We start from the raw sequence: 16,511 nt of genomic DNA on the forward strand, positions 1-16,511 counted from the left end.
TTCAAAATAAAGACGCATTTAAAGGGGCGCAACTGAAGAAAAAATAAAAACAAGGCGAAAGAAAGATGGGCGTATCTCGTTGTCAGAATGCTTTAAGGTGAATTAGAGGTGGGCGAATCTCGTTGTCAGAATGCTTTAAGCCTCATTAGGAAAAAGTTAGAAGAAAAGCGCAGATTTAAGCCATAAACGCACAAATTTAATGTAGTATTGTTAGGAATCTATAATCCAGGTTTATTTTACGTCGATTTTTGGTATTGATGTTAATGTTAGTCACTTCCTTTGAAATTACGATTTGAAATTGTACTTGCAAATTTTCAAACTGATATTCCCCAATGTTTTTCTTTCGCCAGTTGCGCCCTTATCGCAAATCACTCCGGAAATACTGAAAGATATGGATATCCCCTAATAGCATACTAATTATCAAAAAGTTTTTAAATATTTGGACTGCTTTGACTAAAATATGACTTTGACTAAAAATGCGTAGCGACTCTAGCTGTGGTATAAGGAAGCTTGCTAGTTCGAACCACGATCATCGGTAGTTCGAAGCAGGATCAAAAATATACAGTCATATTTTTGTTTAAAATTTATTTTAACTAACCTTTCAATTGAAAAAATGTTACAGGAATGGAATAATAAAAAGCAAACCAAAGCCTTGGTGCTACATTCCGATTCGGAACTTGACCTTCTGTTTGTTATACACAGACTTCGTAGTCGACTGTTTAGTGTACAAGACAATTGCGGGGCTAGCGCTACGATCCTACTGACACTAACAGTCTCTCCCAAGCCGAGACTCGAACCAGGTCGTATATGAACAACCAAAGCCAAATTCAATGCTTTTTTAATTGTAAATAATTGAACTTAAGGCTGTAATTTTTAATATGTAAAAAAAATCCTATGCTAAGACAGATATTGAAAGCATATTATACAATCGTTCTAATCTAAAATAACTAAATTTGATATGATTATTCGGGATTTTTCGTAATAGTTCGAACCAGGATTAATTTTGGCATGGTTCGAACCAGGATCAAAAACCCTAATAAGTGTTTGGAGAACGTTTGGATTGTGGACTTACAAAAAGGTGATGACTCCAAATCGTGACGTAAGCAAAACTAGTCCACCAGACAACGAACGCGCAAGCTGTACGTGAAGATTCTGATGAACCCACTTTTTACGCACTGTTTAAGGTTTCGAAGGTACAATGTGTTGGTAATCAACCAGGTTCACCCCACACTTCATCCCTGGTTGGAGTCAACTATATGAACAACCAAAGCCAAATTCAATGCTTTTTTAATTGTAAATAATTGAACTTAAGGCTGTAATTTTTAATATGTAAAAAAATCCTATGCTAAGACAGATATTGAAAGCATATTATACAATCGTTCTAATCTAAAATAACTAAATTTGATATGATTATTCGGGATTTTTCGTAATAGTTCGAACCAGGATTAATTTTGGCATGGTTCGAACCAGGATCAAAAACCCTAATAAGTGTTTGGAGAACGTTTGGATTGTGGACTTACAAAAAGGTGATGACTCCAAATCGTGACGTAAGCAAAACTAGTCCACCAGACAACGAACGCGCAAGCTGTACGTGAAGATTCTGATGAACCCACTTTTTACGCACTGTTTAAGGTTTCGAAGGTACAATGTGTTGGTAATCAACCAGGTTCACCCCACACTTCATCCCTGGTTGGAGTCAACTATACAGTCCACTATATACATATCCGAAAATAAGCGGAATTGTCTCTCCGCCACTCTATCCGAAAGCAAGCGGCACACGGGAACTGAAGACGGTCACAGCAGCAAACCACACACCAACCATCATCATCATCATCATCGTTAGCGTCAACCGAACCGGCTACTGATAAGTGGTGGTGAGCCCTTATCACTACCGTGAGAGCGAGACTGCTGATTTGCCAATCGAGGAGGATCGGTATCGGGATCAATCGGGAGGCGCAACGATCACTTCGGGAGTAAAACATCGCCACTTGGACTCACTTCACCTTGGCCCACTTTCGAATCAGCAGCAGTCATCACTCCCATTTCGATCTTCACCAAGAGCGGTTCAGGAAGACCGCCCAGGAGTTACAATTATATTCAACTGGAAATTAACTCATAGAAATATAGAATAATTTAATACACAAATTTGCTGTTTAATCGGAAGGAAAAATATAGTGCGTTTGTTTTAAGTAACCGCGTAGTTTCAAGACAGTGTTTTATTAACTCCAACCATCCAAAGGACGGATTGGGTTGCAAGGCATTCGGCGTGGTGCACGGCGGGAAAAAATTGATAGAAATTGCTTCGAGCGCGAGCGCTAATTCTGGTTAGGCTGCTCACGCAAGCCCAGCATCCCTGTCTCGTGTTGGACTGGAGGTGGAGCCAACACAATGACTTAGGCAAAATTAATGATATAATGCATACGCCATTTGGGAAATACTGGAAAACAGTAAGTTCAATTAACCAAACATGTGTGCAAAGTTTCATTCGAATTCATTCCTTCAGCAATTTTTCCGTTGGGTTGTGTGTCATGCGAAATAATTTGAAACATCTTCCTAAGGCATGAAGATAGGCAAACATTCGCCGATGAATGTATAATAAAAACCAATCTATTCCGATCCCGAAAATTATAGTATTCATCACAAAAGCATTTTCTCCACAACAAACCAAGTTATTCCAATTTCGTTATCAAAACGGTGTCTATTATCTTTTCGATAGAGATTCTGATATCTAATCGTCGTTTGACGGTGACTAATGAATAAACAACACAAAATATGCATAAATCATAATTTATTTGCTTTACTTAAAATATCAAAGGTCACTCAATGCTGGTCATTCCAAATTACAGCCCAAATCGTTTGCGGAACTCACGCTTCACTGCCTGTTCAATTGGTAAGTGTTCTTCCTCTGGTTCGGGCTCTGGCTCTGGCTCGGGTTCTGGTTCGGGTTCTGGTTCCGGTGCTTGTGTCGTGATTCCTCCTCCAATTTCAACGGCACGACATGTCATTGCCATATGATCCTGGCTCAGCGCGAAGCCTCCTTTCATACGTTGTTCGCTTTCCGTCATACAAACGACGTAGTTGGCCTCTAACCCATCCAGAATGCTGCCGAATGATCTAACGGCTGCATACATTTCGTCAAACAGGTACAACGGGTCTTCTTCGAGATGCTTAGATTTGTCAGCGAGTTTTTGCAGAATATTGTCCGGTCCATTGAAAATGTTCTCACCCACGAATGCATCCAACAATCCAATGCCCACAAAATCGGTTTCATCTTGCTGTAGAAGGGCATAAAATTTAGCGACCTCTTCGTTCAAAACAGTGCTGGCATCGGCGATGCAGTTGGCGAATGCAGTGCCAGCCAGGTTGATGATACTTTCGGCCAAAGCTTGAACAAAGGCTAAGCATGATCGATCTATTTCTGCTGGTTGATTATCAATCTGATAGAGCAATTCATCTTCCTTTAGAATGGCATCCAATACAAAGGTTTCCTTGACTAGCAAAATATCCTGATGGAAGATATTAATCTTTGCCGATGTGTTCAAACGAGCATCACTAAGGGTTTCAATTACGAAGTCCTGAATTTCTCTGTAACGGGGACGTAGATGATTTACTTGTTCAAGTACAGCTTTTGTTTTGGGTCGATCTGCAAGAGTTATCTGAAAGAGGAAAAAAATATTGTTAATTAAGTCGATAGTGTAGGTTGTGTAATTTCCCAACTTACGCTAACTACTGCAAACAGCAGGGTGACAATCAAAAGGGACTTCATCGCTGTTACTGCTTTTCTTGAATGCCTGTGATGCCAATGACAATTCAACCTGTTTGACCAGCGATTTTATATGAACATTGTTTTCGGCGGGTCGGTTTTATCACGCGCCAAACTTTATCTGCGTTCGTAATTTAATCTAGCTAATCTCGTTCAATTCGATTAACACAAACGGGAAATATTTGTGTCGTCGTAAATCATCGAAAATGCTCAGTATCCGTTGACGATTGACATTGAAGTGCATTTATGAATGGTAGTGGTCATCGTAGTTAAGCTTTCTTTTCATTGAATACAACATTTTATGTCATTCCCGTCTGGAATTTTTGGTTCATTGTGTTAAAATTTATTGCTAAGGGTTATCAATGATTGTACTAGCCGATTTACTGTTTTCTTTATAATTTTGATAAAATTTTCTGTTTGGGCTCAGTTATTTCCTGTGAGCAATTCTTGCCGTAATCAGGCCACTAGTTGCACGAGGTCGTTTAGATGAGTGATTGAAAAAAGTGAAAAAGTATAATAATTTTTTTGTTTGTTCAAATTGATAGACCTTGATTGACAAAGGGAGAAACAGTCTCGAGCTATAACTTTTTTATCACTTTTCCCAATTAACGAAACGCATTGATTTCACATTTGAACAAACTACATTTCTTTAAACAGTTGAACCTTTGTTTAGGCGGTTCAAGTGTCACTAAAAGAAAGTGAAACTTAATAGTCTTGATCGGTGCATTAAGAGAAGTGACCCGTTATTGAGACAATTTTGTTAACCTTGCTCACAATTGTGGATCTTTTTTTTTATATATTTACTTATTTGTTTGTTTTAAATTTCATCTGAGATGGTGGTCTTAATGATGTAACTTTGAAACTAGTTCAATCAAAGAAATAGCTATCGGTTTCCGTTATACTCTACTAAATTTAGTAGAGTATAACGGAAACCGATAACTATTTCTTTGATTGATCTCAATCACTCTGCTAAGACGCTCGTTATAGATTTTCTAAATTTGAAACTAGCCCAAAGTTGAATACTACCAGGTATACAGCCTTAGGGTTGTATGAAATGGTGACGTGGGACCAAACACAATAATAAGAGGGATTTTTTGTTACAAGAGTTACAGAGTCCAGAGTTAAAAAGCAACAAGAATGTGTCTGTATCGGAATTAACTCTATTTTCTCAAAAACCAAATCCAATAATACTTACGTTAACATAATGAATAACTTTGTTTTATTTAACTCTTATTGAATCAAATTTATTATATGGATCTAACTTCAAAAATAGTATGAAGCCATTAGATAGGTTCACTAATAGGCAAACATAAGAAGATATGTTGAACAAAACTATCAATAAGTTCCAGGAAAAAAGCGTAGCCATCAACAGTTACAACGAAGTTGAAGTTCAAAAAGATTTATTTTTGTTCTTTTGCGTGCCTGGTTTTTTTTTTCTTCTGCTAACATTTAGGGGGATTAGAGGCATAATGAGCACACGGGGCGAAATGAGCACCCCTCTTTAATGCGAAACTACGCATTTTCTAACACAATATGGTATGTGGAACTCTTCCGTAGTTACTACAGTATCTATTCATGTAGAACAAAAGTGGTCTGTTAAAAATATGGAAATATATTAAAAAATCGACTTGGTTCCCAGATGTTGGAAAATTTATTATTATTGCGGATTATTATGGACGTTTAAATGGCTCAATCAAGTATGTAAACATATAAATATGACGTATGGGTCGTACCCCAAATTTCACCATCATTGAAGTTTTGATTTTAAGCTATAATTAGTATTGAAATCTCATGTTAACTTCAACTAATTCGGTAGGGGTGAAATGGTCACCTTCAGGTGGGGTGAAATGAGCACACCTAGTCACATAAACTTACCTGAAATTCAGTAGACTTGCGAGTTTGTCTGTTTCCATAGTCAGTGTTTGTTTACAGTGATGGTGCGAACATATATTAGAAAATCTTTGAGACCGAATCGGTCAGAAAAAGGGAATGTAGGCAGAATTGACCACCATAAGGGGCGACGGGACATTCACGAAACAAGCCGCTAAGTATCACGGCATCTCGCGACAAACTTTGGCCCATTAGTTGTACTTCTACACAGTTTCAAGATATGTTCCAAAAGAGTGCTCATTATACCCCGTGGGTGCTCATTATGCCCCAGTGGGGTGCTCATTGTGCCCCACACATCGACTGATTGCTAGTTTTTGATGCATGAATCTAATTTGTGTTTTTCACCATTCTACGATAAACTTTTCAGTTTGTGAATAGTGTATCTCTAATCATAGATAGTTAATGCAAGTTTTGCACTGAAGACAGCTTAAAATTTTTGTCGTTTTCCATGCTTAAATCAGCAACGAAGTTAGGGTGCTCATCAAGCCCCTATTTCACCCTACATTCACTGTATTTTACGAGGACAGCTGCGTATCCGTATATTATTTGAACCGTTGCGGAACAGAGTGGTCTAAAGACCATTTTTTTTCAAAAATGAATTTTTTACATAAACCGCATCTACTCAAGAAGCTAAAGTTAGGAGACTAGAAAAATTTAAAAAAATCGAACTTTAAAGCTGATTTATTTCATGTTGAAATTTCGTCCGAAACAATGACCATACTGTTTCGGAACAGAGTGGTCTATGTACATTAGGGTGGGATTTAAAAATCGCTTAGGCACATATGATTTTCGGATTTTAGGGATCAAAATAAGATACTTTTCTCAAGAAACCATACCTCTAAAATGAATTCTGATGTCCCTTGTACTAACGTGTAGGTACCCAAAAGGTCAAATTTCAAAAAATCCTGTTTTGACCCATTTAGAGTGACCCAATCGAGTCCAAATGTATGACCGACCCCCACTAACTTTGGAGGGCTGACCCACCCATGCTAGTGTTACCCCCCTGGGACCCCCCTAGGGGGTCTCCCATACAAAAATATAAAAAAATATCAAAAAATCACCATTTTTGGCACTTTATATGACAAAAAATGAATGGAAATGAGTAAAATGGCTATTATTTTTCCGCACAAATGAAGTTTCTAGGAAAAAAATGTTTTTTTTTTCTGTTTTTGGATTTTTGTTTTCTCTTTAAAAATTTATTCGATCAGAACATAGGAAAGAAACTAAAAAATTATTGTTTGAAGTCTTTTTTGGTTTCAACACTGGGCAATTTCGCACGGCTCTCTAATGTCGCCTCCATAACAGCCTCTACATTTTCCGATATTACTCGTTTGGAAACGCTAGCTAGCAGTTGAACGTGTTGTTCCGTTCCTTGTATATGTAATGGAATATGCGGATCAGTAAATGGTGAATCATCTTCATTTAAATATGCTATCAATGTTTCATACGGAATGATTCACGTGAATGGTGGTTCAAATACGTTATTTTTATCAGTCAAATCGATCATTTTCGTGTAATCGAAGCAATGGAAGTTTATATCTGGTTTTTTATATTCTCTAAGTTCCGATGGGTCTTCAACATTGTCTCGATATCGTAAAATTTTCTTGATAGCAGAGTCGCGCACCTCTTTCCTATCATCAAACAACATTGATAGCAAGATATTTTCCGAATGTGCAAAATATGGATTATTCTTAATTACATGATTGACAACAGTGCGTAAATTTGGCTCCAGAAATTGTGCCCAAGTAATGTACTTGAAAAATAATACACTACCGTACACGACAGAGCTGTAATACTTGATATTAAAATACATTGGCACATAAACCTTAATTATAAATTCAACCAGAATTCTTAAATTTTTAGGTGGTTTTTTCATTGTCACATATAATCGTAATAATCTAGCGGCCTTGGTGAGCCAGCGAGAATGTACAATTTTCCCTGGTTTTATGTTAGCCAGATCCACAGAAACCACGCCATTAGAAATTGCATGTGCCATGTCGTATAAGTACTGCGAATCGGTGGAATATTCGTGCTGTTCTGCAACAGGAGGCTTATTTTCCAACGCAATTCTCTGAAAGTCGCTCACCACCTAAAAATATATAATAATTAAATAAATTTATTATGATTTCACCATTCAAAATGTTAGAAAATTATAATAAATGAGTGATAGCAATGACTTACCGGAAGAGCTTCAGAATTTTCAATTTGCTTGCTTAGTTTCCCGGTTGTTGATGTTGGTCCAGTGGTGGATGATTTATCCAAAACCCCAAACAAATGTCGAAACGGAAGTTCGTTGAAGTGTAGAAGGCAAACAAACCAATGCAATGGTCTTTTTAGCAGCAATTCGAATCTTCGTATAATTCCACCGTGTGTGCCAGTGTTTGTTGGCTCACCGTCAGTGCATATGCCAATCAATGCATCCAGAGATATGTTTTTATCGTTGAAAAATTCATTCAATTTTGTTGTTTTGTATTCAGCACTTTCCTCTACCAGTCTTGCGTAACCAATCAATCGAGAATTCGGTTCTCTCAAAATAACAAGGTGAGGTTCTTTTACCATCCTACTATGATACTTACCATCAATTTTTTCTCTCGTATAAGTATCATCTTTTCTGCCGTTGAATGAAAACGCTATTAAACGGAGAAAACAAAAATCCAAAAACAAAAAAAAAACATTTTTTTCCTAGAAACTTCATTTGTGCGGAAAAATAATAGCCATTTCACTGATTTTTGTCATATAAAGTGCCAAAAATGGTGATTTTTTGATATTTTTTGATATTTTTGTATGGGAGACCCCCTAGGGGGCATGGGTGGGTCGGCCCTCCAAAGTTAGTGGGGGTCGGTCATACATTTGGACTCGATTGGGGCACTCTAAATGGGTCAAAACAGGATTTTTTGAAATTTGACCTTTTGGGTACCTACACATTAGTACAAGGGACATCAGAATTGATTTTAGAGGTAGTGTTTTTTGAGCAAAGTATCTTATTTTGATCCCTAGAATCCGAAAATCATATGTGCCTAAGCGATTTTTTGATCCCCTACAAATCGAACCGTCCTAATGTACATATATCGAGGTAATACCGTCACGTAATATGTGACATGTAACATGTTACATGTGATATGTAATTTGTCATTTGTCCTGTAACATGTTACACGTGATTTGTAACATGTTACACGGAAAATGTAACATGTCAAATATCATGTAATATGTAACATGTTGTGCTACATGTAATGTTACACGTCACATGTTACATGTGACATGCCATGTACATCATATAACATGTGACACTAGCCATTTTATACGAGTTAACGTCATTTTTATTTCTGTTTATGTACATAGACCACTCTGTTCCGAAACGATACGAGGATTCCAGTAAAATATACAGGGGATAGTCAAAATAAGTAGGATAGGCAAAATTTTGATGAAATTTGAAATGCTATAGCTTTGCTAAACGTTATTCGATTTTAATAATTCGAACACCATTGAACTGGAAAACTTTTGAAGTTTCATTTTCTGACCCCAGATCTGGCCTAGGTCACCGGATTTAGGAAATATTCCTGAGTTCCGGTAGGCATGTCATAGGCATAGATGACAAAATCATTTTTGAAGCGAATGGTTCATCAAGATCCTGAATCGGCCAAGAACTCATCAAGAAATGGCTATTTTTCATCCGGAAGTCTTCAGAGGAACCTTTAGTAGGGGACATTTACCTTTTTGCACCAAATATAGCGTGTTACACCTCTATCTTAAGGATTTTTTAACAGGAATCTTTTAAAAGACAGATATCTGAATATAGGCTGCATTGGCCACTTCCGGAACGACCTGGAGGCCCCGAAGGAACCCGTAGTGGGAGAATTCACATTTCTGCATCAAAATATAGCATGCGACACCTCTATCTTCAGGATTTTTCATCAGGAATCATCCAAAAGACATATTTTTTAAATACAGATTACGTTGGCCACTCCCGGATCGATCCAGATTCCCCGGAGGAACCCGGAATTGGGACATTTACATTTTTGCATCAAATAAAGCGTGCGACACTTCTAGTTTCAAGACTTTTCATCAGGAACCATCAAGAAAACATATTTATGAATACAGATTACGTTGGCCACTCCCGGGATGATCCGGATACCCCGTAGGAACCCGGAAATGGGGACATTTACATTATTGCATCAAATAAAGCGTGCGACACTTCTATCTTCAGGATTTTTCATCAGGAATCATACAAAAAAAATATTTCCAAATATAGGCTGCATTGGCCACTTGTCTTTTGGATGACTCCTGATGAAAAATCCTGAAGATAGAGGTGTCGCATGCTATATTTTGATGCAGAAATGTGAATTCTCCCACTACGGGTTCCTTTGGGGCCTCCAGGTCGTTCCGGAAGTGGCCAATGCAGCCTATATTCAGATATATGTCTTTTAAAAGATTCCTGATAAAAAATCCTGAAGATAGAGGTTTAACACGCTATATCTGGTGCAAAAACGTAAATGTTCCCTACTAAAGGTTCCTCTGAGGACTTCCGGATGAAAAATAGCCATTTCTCGATGAGTTCTTGGCCGATTCCGGATCTTGATGAACCATTCGCTTCAGAAATGATTTTGTCATCTATGCCAATGATGCAAATGAGCATTTTTATCAGGTAACCCATTACCAAATCCATCCAAAAATTAGCAGGTTTGACATGCCTACCGGAACTCAGGAATATTTCCTATATCCGGTGACCTAGGCCAGATCTGGGGTCAGAAAATGAAACTTCAAATGTTTTCCAGTTCAATGGTGTTCGAATTATTAAAATCGAATAACGTTTAGCAAATTTATAGCATTTCAAATTTCATCAAAATTTTGCCTATCCTACTTATTTTGACTATCCCCTGTATATGAAGTCAGAGTGGTCTATGTACATTGGTGAGATAAAATCACCGATTTCGCAAAGAAACTTTTAATTTTATGTATCCCAATGTTAAACCTCTTCATCACCTCTATATTAGAACATTTTGTTTGAAAGAAGCTGTTTAGCAGAATTTTATTCAGATATTTTTCGAAAATTGCTTCTCCTGAACAATTCGCTCGCTGGCACATAGACCACTCTGTTCCGCAACGGCTCATTTGTCAAGTTACAAATAAAAAATCATCTAAGAATGTTCAAATTTTAAAAAGACTTTGAATAAATCTTAGTCAATGGACAAAAAATTCACAAGCATTCGTCGGTTCTTAAACTTCTATAAATTTGAATATCGAAACTGGAATGAAATAAAATTACTTATACCTCATAATTGTTGGAGAAATGTACAATTTCTGTTGGGTAATTTATGGTAATTATATTCATGAGATAAACTTTCAACTATCATCATCAGCAGCAATGCAGTTTTCCCCAATTGTACACGTATAGAAATGTACGGATAGAAGTGTATCGCTGCTATACGAATAATACCGCTGTAGTACAAACTGAAGTGTACCGCTAAAATGTACGAATGTAAGTGCACCGCTGCAATCATAGAGAGACCTGCGGCGCTCTGCTCCACATACACTGTACGGTAGTGTTGTTTTTTCACCAACATGTTTCTTTCAAGACATCAGTTTTTATCACGTTCTAACAGCAGATTTAGAAATTATTCAAGAAGAAAGGGTTGTTTCAGTTTTCGAAAAACTTTTACTTTCAAGACATCAAATTAATCTAAGTTCATGGAAGCAAACATGAATCGGCCTTATGAGGACGGGGAGACTCTGTCCGTTTTTATTTTGATATTGATAAAGAGAATATCATAGGGAATGGTTGGTGTTTATCCATGTTGTCTGTGCTAGCAATGCTCGCATGTGAATGGTCTTGTTCGCGTAAATTTGCCCTTGGCACTTTTTATCAGTTTTCAGCGCTGAGCAATCAAATAATAGTAATAACTAGCGTATTAAACATTGTTCAACATTTTATCTATCCAAAAAAATATTGGTTATTGATATCCATCATGTGATTATGCTGTTATTATCGTTTTAAATCTGACACAACATTTGCCAGTGTTATTTCCTTTTTTCACAAAATGCATCCCAGTATAGAAAACAAAGACGTAGTCCCATGTCAAAACACAGTTCGCAAGCGATGTCAAAAACTGACTCATGAAACATTAAAATAGAAGACGTGGTAGCCTTCTTGAAGACGTCTCCGTATAGTGTTGACTGGATCGGTATTACCGTATATGGTGTTCCCCGATTCAGGCAGAATAAGTTGTCGTGGACGCAGTACTCGTTCTGGAGCATATAATTTCATGCGATCCAGCAAACTGGAACTCTCGATCTCCGTGTAGTATTTCAGCGCCAAACACAGCTTGGTTGATATCTCGACGGGACTCCAGCGCCATAGAAGTCTTCTTAGCGCACGACGGATAAATTTATGTTGAACAGGTTTGATTCTGGATTTGCTTCATATGGTGACTAAACGACCAAGCGAATTTGGGTATCTGATCTGAGCACGTAAGCAGATGGGGTCAATGGAGTCGTTCGCCATATTCAGAACAGAACCTAGTTGACAACTGGCTTTGTTGATTATAGCGTAATATTTCACGACATAGCCTGATGAACAAAGGTTCTCCATTTTACTCGGTTATTGGCTTCAGCTCTCCAATCCCTGGGACACCGTGTATTCTCCGCTAGATCTCGCTCCACCTGGTCTACTCATCTTGCTCGCTGCGCCCTTGGTCGTTTTCTTCCTGTCGGATTCGCGGCAAACACCATCTTCGCAGGGTAGTTGTCTGGCACTCTTGCAACGTGCCCTGTCCAGCGTATTCGTCCGGCTTTGGCCACCTTTTGAATACTGGGTTCGCTGTAGTGTTGTACGAGCTCATGGTTATTAGTGGGGGTTACCCTACACACTAATAAAATAGCTAACTGCAGATGGCAGCTAGCTACTCTTCAGGTTGCGTATTTTAATTTACCCGGCAGACCCTTACAGGGCGGCGTGTACCTCCATCGGATTTCGGTCTTTTCCTAGAACACTAAAGAAAAAAACAAACAAAATAAACAAAACAAAACTTATCGCGTTTATTGCGGATTTTCCCTTAGCTGTCGTTGGTGGTGATTTCCGGAATGGTCGTCTAGGGCGGCTTTACAGCTGCTTCTGCAGCTCCCGGACTCCCAGCTGCTGCGACAATCCTCGGCGGGTGGTGTTCTTCTGCTCCTTGGCACTTAGCTGGGGGTAGCCAATAGCGCAGCTTACCCTATCCGGCGAGCAAAACACCTGTAGCACTCGCACTCACGGGCCAGCGGAACAACCTTCGCTGGTCTTATGACGTAGAAGCGGAACAACCTTTGCTTCACAGGACACAAATCAAACGAACAAAACTGTAAAAAAAAACAGTAAAACGCGCACTGAAAAAAACAATAACAACACGCGACGTGTATGTCCTACCGTGGTCGAGGCTAAACTGCTCATCCCGCGATGGCTGCCGACCACAACATACTCGCCGAAACTGGATTCAGCACCACTTTTTCGCAGCTAGAGGAAAATACCGGCCTATCTATCCCTAACAATTCTTCCACAAACATGACAAAAAAATTATCGAACCTAACTAACGCGACAATATCGTTCACAAACGAAAAAACGAACGAATATAAACGAAAATAAACAAACTTATGTGAACGATATTCAGCGCAAGTGGTGACAGTTGTCATGGTGGGTACACGCTCTTGCGGGAGTGTCTAAATGAGGGTAATTTTTACTCATACACTTTCCCGCGGTAATACCCAAAATTAGGTAAATTTCCACTCGATGCTGAAATTGCAACCGCGCAGGTTACAATCTCGCCCACACCGAGTGAAAAAAAAATTGACAACAATTTTTTTCTTTACTAACCTAACACCTAACACCAATAACAATAATAAACGGGAAATGAATAAGTTAATGAATAAATAAATTAATAAATAAACAAATAAATAAATAAATATATACAAAATCGGCTATCCCTATCATCCCTTCCGTAATTTACAAGCAAACAATTCCAAAAACTAATCGACCGGAGTTCCGAATCGTTGAAATTGTTTGGTCTTGGTGTGAAGTGCTAATTCTGAAAGCATTCGCAAAGCGAGAAGCAGTCAGCTATCATCTGACCCAATCAAGGCCTGAACTTGAAAGCCAATTCTAATCCATCCTTCAAGACAACTCATCTTCCCAAAATACTTCAAGTCCCAGTACTAATTTTGTACGGTTCAGACTTACAAGGGAACCGTTGTCGGTTTTTTTTATCGACTGTCCAACTTTCGTGTTCTTACGGTGCCAACACTCGATACCTGAGCTAGAGTTAATTTCCGAACCACTCATTCTATTCTCTCTTTCATACATACCCTTTCATTCCAATCGCTTTTTGCAATTCGACTCACCTTTTGAATTGACTCTAGAACATTGTATCTCATTCAACCACACCAAATTTTATTCGTTCACTCATGCATATCCAATCGCACATTCACACACTCCGTCTGGCACCCATCCACGTCATCGTCAACATTCTGGACCATGTCTTTCTTTCCCTGTTCATCTCAAAAGCATCTCCCACACTGAGACGTTTGAGAGGGACCAAAGAATGTCTCTCGCATAATGCGGTAAATAATAAAAATATATTCTAAGGAATTCAATTTTATCACCCTGGTGGTTAAAATCTGAAACCTCAGTATTATGCAAGACTCCGAATACAGAACATTCGGTTCCGATGACGCACATTCATACATATCCACATTCGGCCGCACCGTACATACATTACATTGCCTTACCACAAACGATCAGTTTCTAATCCGAATCCATCTTATCGTTTCTGGCAGCACGGCATCGTTTGGAGACGTCAACCGGCGATGACGTCATTCCTATGCGGAATGATCAATGAGTATTTTATGAAAACAAACCGGAATGGAAACTCGCCGTTCACATTCCGGTTTTCGCGATTTTTCAGGTTTCCGCGACGGTTTCTCGCGGCGAAAATACGTTGCGCGTGCGTGTTTATCCCCATAGAAGAGGGGAAAAGTGTTTTGTGCGATGAAGAAACGCCCAAACAAGGCAATAATTTGTAAAAAATCCCCGCTGAAGAGGGGTGAAAACTAAATCAATGGCACCGAACAAGGTGAAGTAATGTGTTTTCGGTTGTTTGCCTTCTGTTTCCAAATGCCAGTGCGTGGGGGTTTTCCAAAAGGCGCGGAATTCTATTCCGGCAAAAAATTAAAATTTACACCGTCACGACTGATTCTGGAACAGAAAACAAAACTTCAGCAGAACGATTTATTACTCCACCACTAGTGCGAAGCACGCAAAACTTTAACGAAGGTAATGAAGAACCTTCTAACAGCAGTGTAAGTCTCCCTTTTTACTATTCACTAGAAGAAGGTAGAGCAACGCATAAATGGACCGACAGTCCAAATGTAATCCGGCGGTCGCCTTTTAATTGTTCCCAAATAAACAATCCGTTTAAAGGCAGGCCGCCGGTACAAAATTGTACCAGTTTATGCTGGTTTGAGAAGATTTGCTGGCCAGACACCAAGATTTTTTTCCGGTAGGATCAACCAGCTCGTAGGACGAAGACCCCTTTTTGGCGAGAACTTTCGCCGGTAAGTATTGTGGTCCAATTTTAGCGTTATAAGGCTCGAGAGCGTTCGACAACTTCATGTTTCGTCGGTAAACAATTTGACCGACGGCGAATGGCTTTGCAAGTTGCGATGTCGCCCGTTGTATTGCTGTCGAGCACCCTCTGAGGCCTTACTAAGATTTTTAACCACAATACCCCGAATTGTCTCTAATTGGTCCTGTCTTGATTTTAGATCACCCTCCCCGGAAATCCTGGAGTAGTCATCCCCTGATGCCATTTCGCAATCATGGACGAAGAAATGAGGACTAAACCCGGTAGAAGAATGAACCGTGGTATTTAGAATGCGTTCCACATCAGAAATGCGGGCATCCCAGTTGCGCTGGTCCGTGCGGGCGTACGCGCGGATTGCCGTATTTATAGAACGATTCGTTCGTTCTACCGGATTAGCCTGCGAATGATATCTCGAATTCAGCCAATGTGTAACATTTGTTTATTTTAGGAATCGGCTGAATTCTCTAGAGATGAACGTCGAACCATTATCGCTCAACAGGATTTCCGGACTTCCATGGCGGTTGAACCATTGTTCGCGAAGGGTCGCACAAAGTGAGGCGCTGCAAATTTCGCGAACGGGGGTCAACATTACGTACTTGCTGAAGACGTCGAGGACGACTAGCAAGTGTTGATTGCTCCGTTTGCTTCGAGGAAGTGGGCCTATGTAGTCCACCGAAATCATCTGCCACGGTGCACCGGTTTTGCGTGACTGACCCATTTCTGGTTGGACTGAGGTAAATGGTGCTTTTATCTCTTTGCAGGTCCCACATTGGTGAACATATTCGCGAACTGCTGGTTCCATACGAGGCCAAAAATAGCGTTTTTGAACCTCGTGAATCGTTTTATCGTATCCCACATGAAGCAATTCATCGTGAGTACGCTGCACGATTTCTTCTCGACACTCGGGGGGTTGGGACCAATTTCCAACTAAACCGAGAGTCGAATGGTACACTTTTCGAGGCCACGTAATTGAAAAGTTTACCATCTTCAACTTTAAAGTCAGGGTAATCATCAGGACTATCTGAAACTTTAGACTTCATGGAACAATACCAGTCTGGAGTGGACAATGCCGAAATGGCTGCTACAGCCCGGGATAAGGCATCCGGAACGACATGGACCTTACCTTTCCGGTGCTCAATGGACATGTCGTAGAGTTGTAGTTCCAAACTCCACCGACTCAGGCGCGAACTGGTTTTCCATTTGGTCTTCAGTATCCAGGTAATGGCTGATGAATCAGTGACAAGTCGAAA

At 39.4% G+C, this 16,511-nt stretch overlaps 3 protein-coding genes across 8 annotated transcripts in view; 1 reads left to right on the forward strand and 2 right to left on the reverse strand.

The window, feature by feature from the left end:
• The window catches only part of LOC129727459 (uncharacterized), a 175,778-nt gene that overhangs the window by 101,594 nt on the left and 57,673 nt on the right, over positions 1-16,511 (forward strand). The gene's annotated exons all lie outside the window — the stretch shown is intronic.
• LOC129727462 (uncharacterized) lies at positions 2,772-3,866 on the reverse strand. Its single transcript, XM_055685322.1, has 2 exons — positions 3,722-3,866; positions 2,772-3,656 (listed from the first exon to the last, which is right to left on the reverse strand). The coding sequence occupies exons 1-2, from the start codon at positions 3,764-3,766 to the stop codon at positions 2,841-2,843; spliced, it is 861 nt and encodes a 286-aa protein (XP_055541297.1). The 5' UTR covers positions 3,767-3,866; the 3' UTR covers positions 2,772-2,840.
• On the reverse strand, positions 6,825-8,264 carry LOC129727461 (uncharacterized). Its single transcript, XM_055685320.1, has 2 exons — positions 7,835-8,264; positions 6,825-7,742 (listed from the first exon to the last, which is right to left on the reverse strand). Exons 1-2 carry the CDS (start codon positions 8,210-8,212, stop codon positions 7,110-7,112), a joined length of 1,011 nt encoding a protein of 336 aa, XP_055541295.1. The 5' UTR covers positions 8,213-8,264; the 3' UTR covers positions 6,825-7,109.

This window comes from Wyeomyia smithii, chromosome 3, assembly GCF_029784165.1.
Source record: "Wyeomyia smithii strain HCP4-BCI-WySm-NY-G18 chromosome 3, ASM2978416v1, whole genome shotgun sequence".
Taxonomy (NCBI): Eukaryota; Metazoa; Arthropoda; class Insecta; order Diptera; family Culicidae; genus Wyeomyia; species Wyeomyia smithii.

Bases quoted from the DNA above. Each gene is read 5' to 3' on its own strand.
- LOC129727462 (XM_055685322.1), bottom strand. From the start codon at position 3,766: ATGAAGTCCCTTTTGATTGTCACCCTGCTGTTTGCAGTAGTTAGC. The intron at 3,657-3,721 runs GTAAGTTGGGAA...TTCCTCTTTCAG, and splicing joins TGCTGTTTGCAGTAGTTAGC to ATAACTCTTGCAGATCGACC.
- LOC129727461 (XM_055685320.1), bottom strand. From the start codon at position 8,212: ATGGTAAAAGAACCTCACCTTGTTATTTTGAGAGAACCGAATTCTCGA. The intron at 7,743-7,834 runs GTAAGTCATTGC...ATATATTTTTAG, and splicing joins AAAATTCTGAAGCTCTTCCG to GTGGTGAGCGACTTTCAGAG.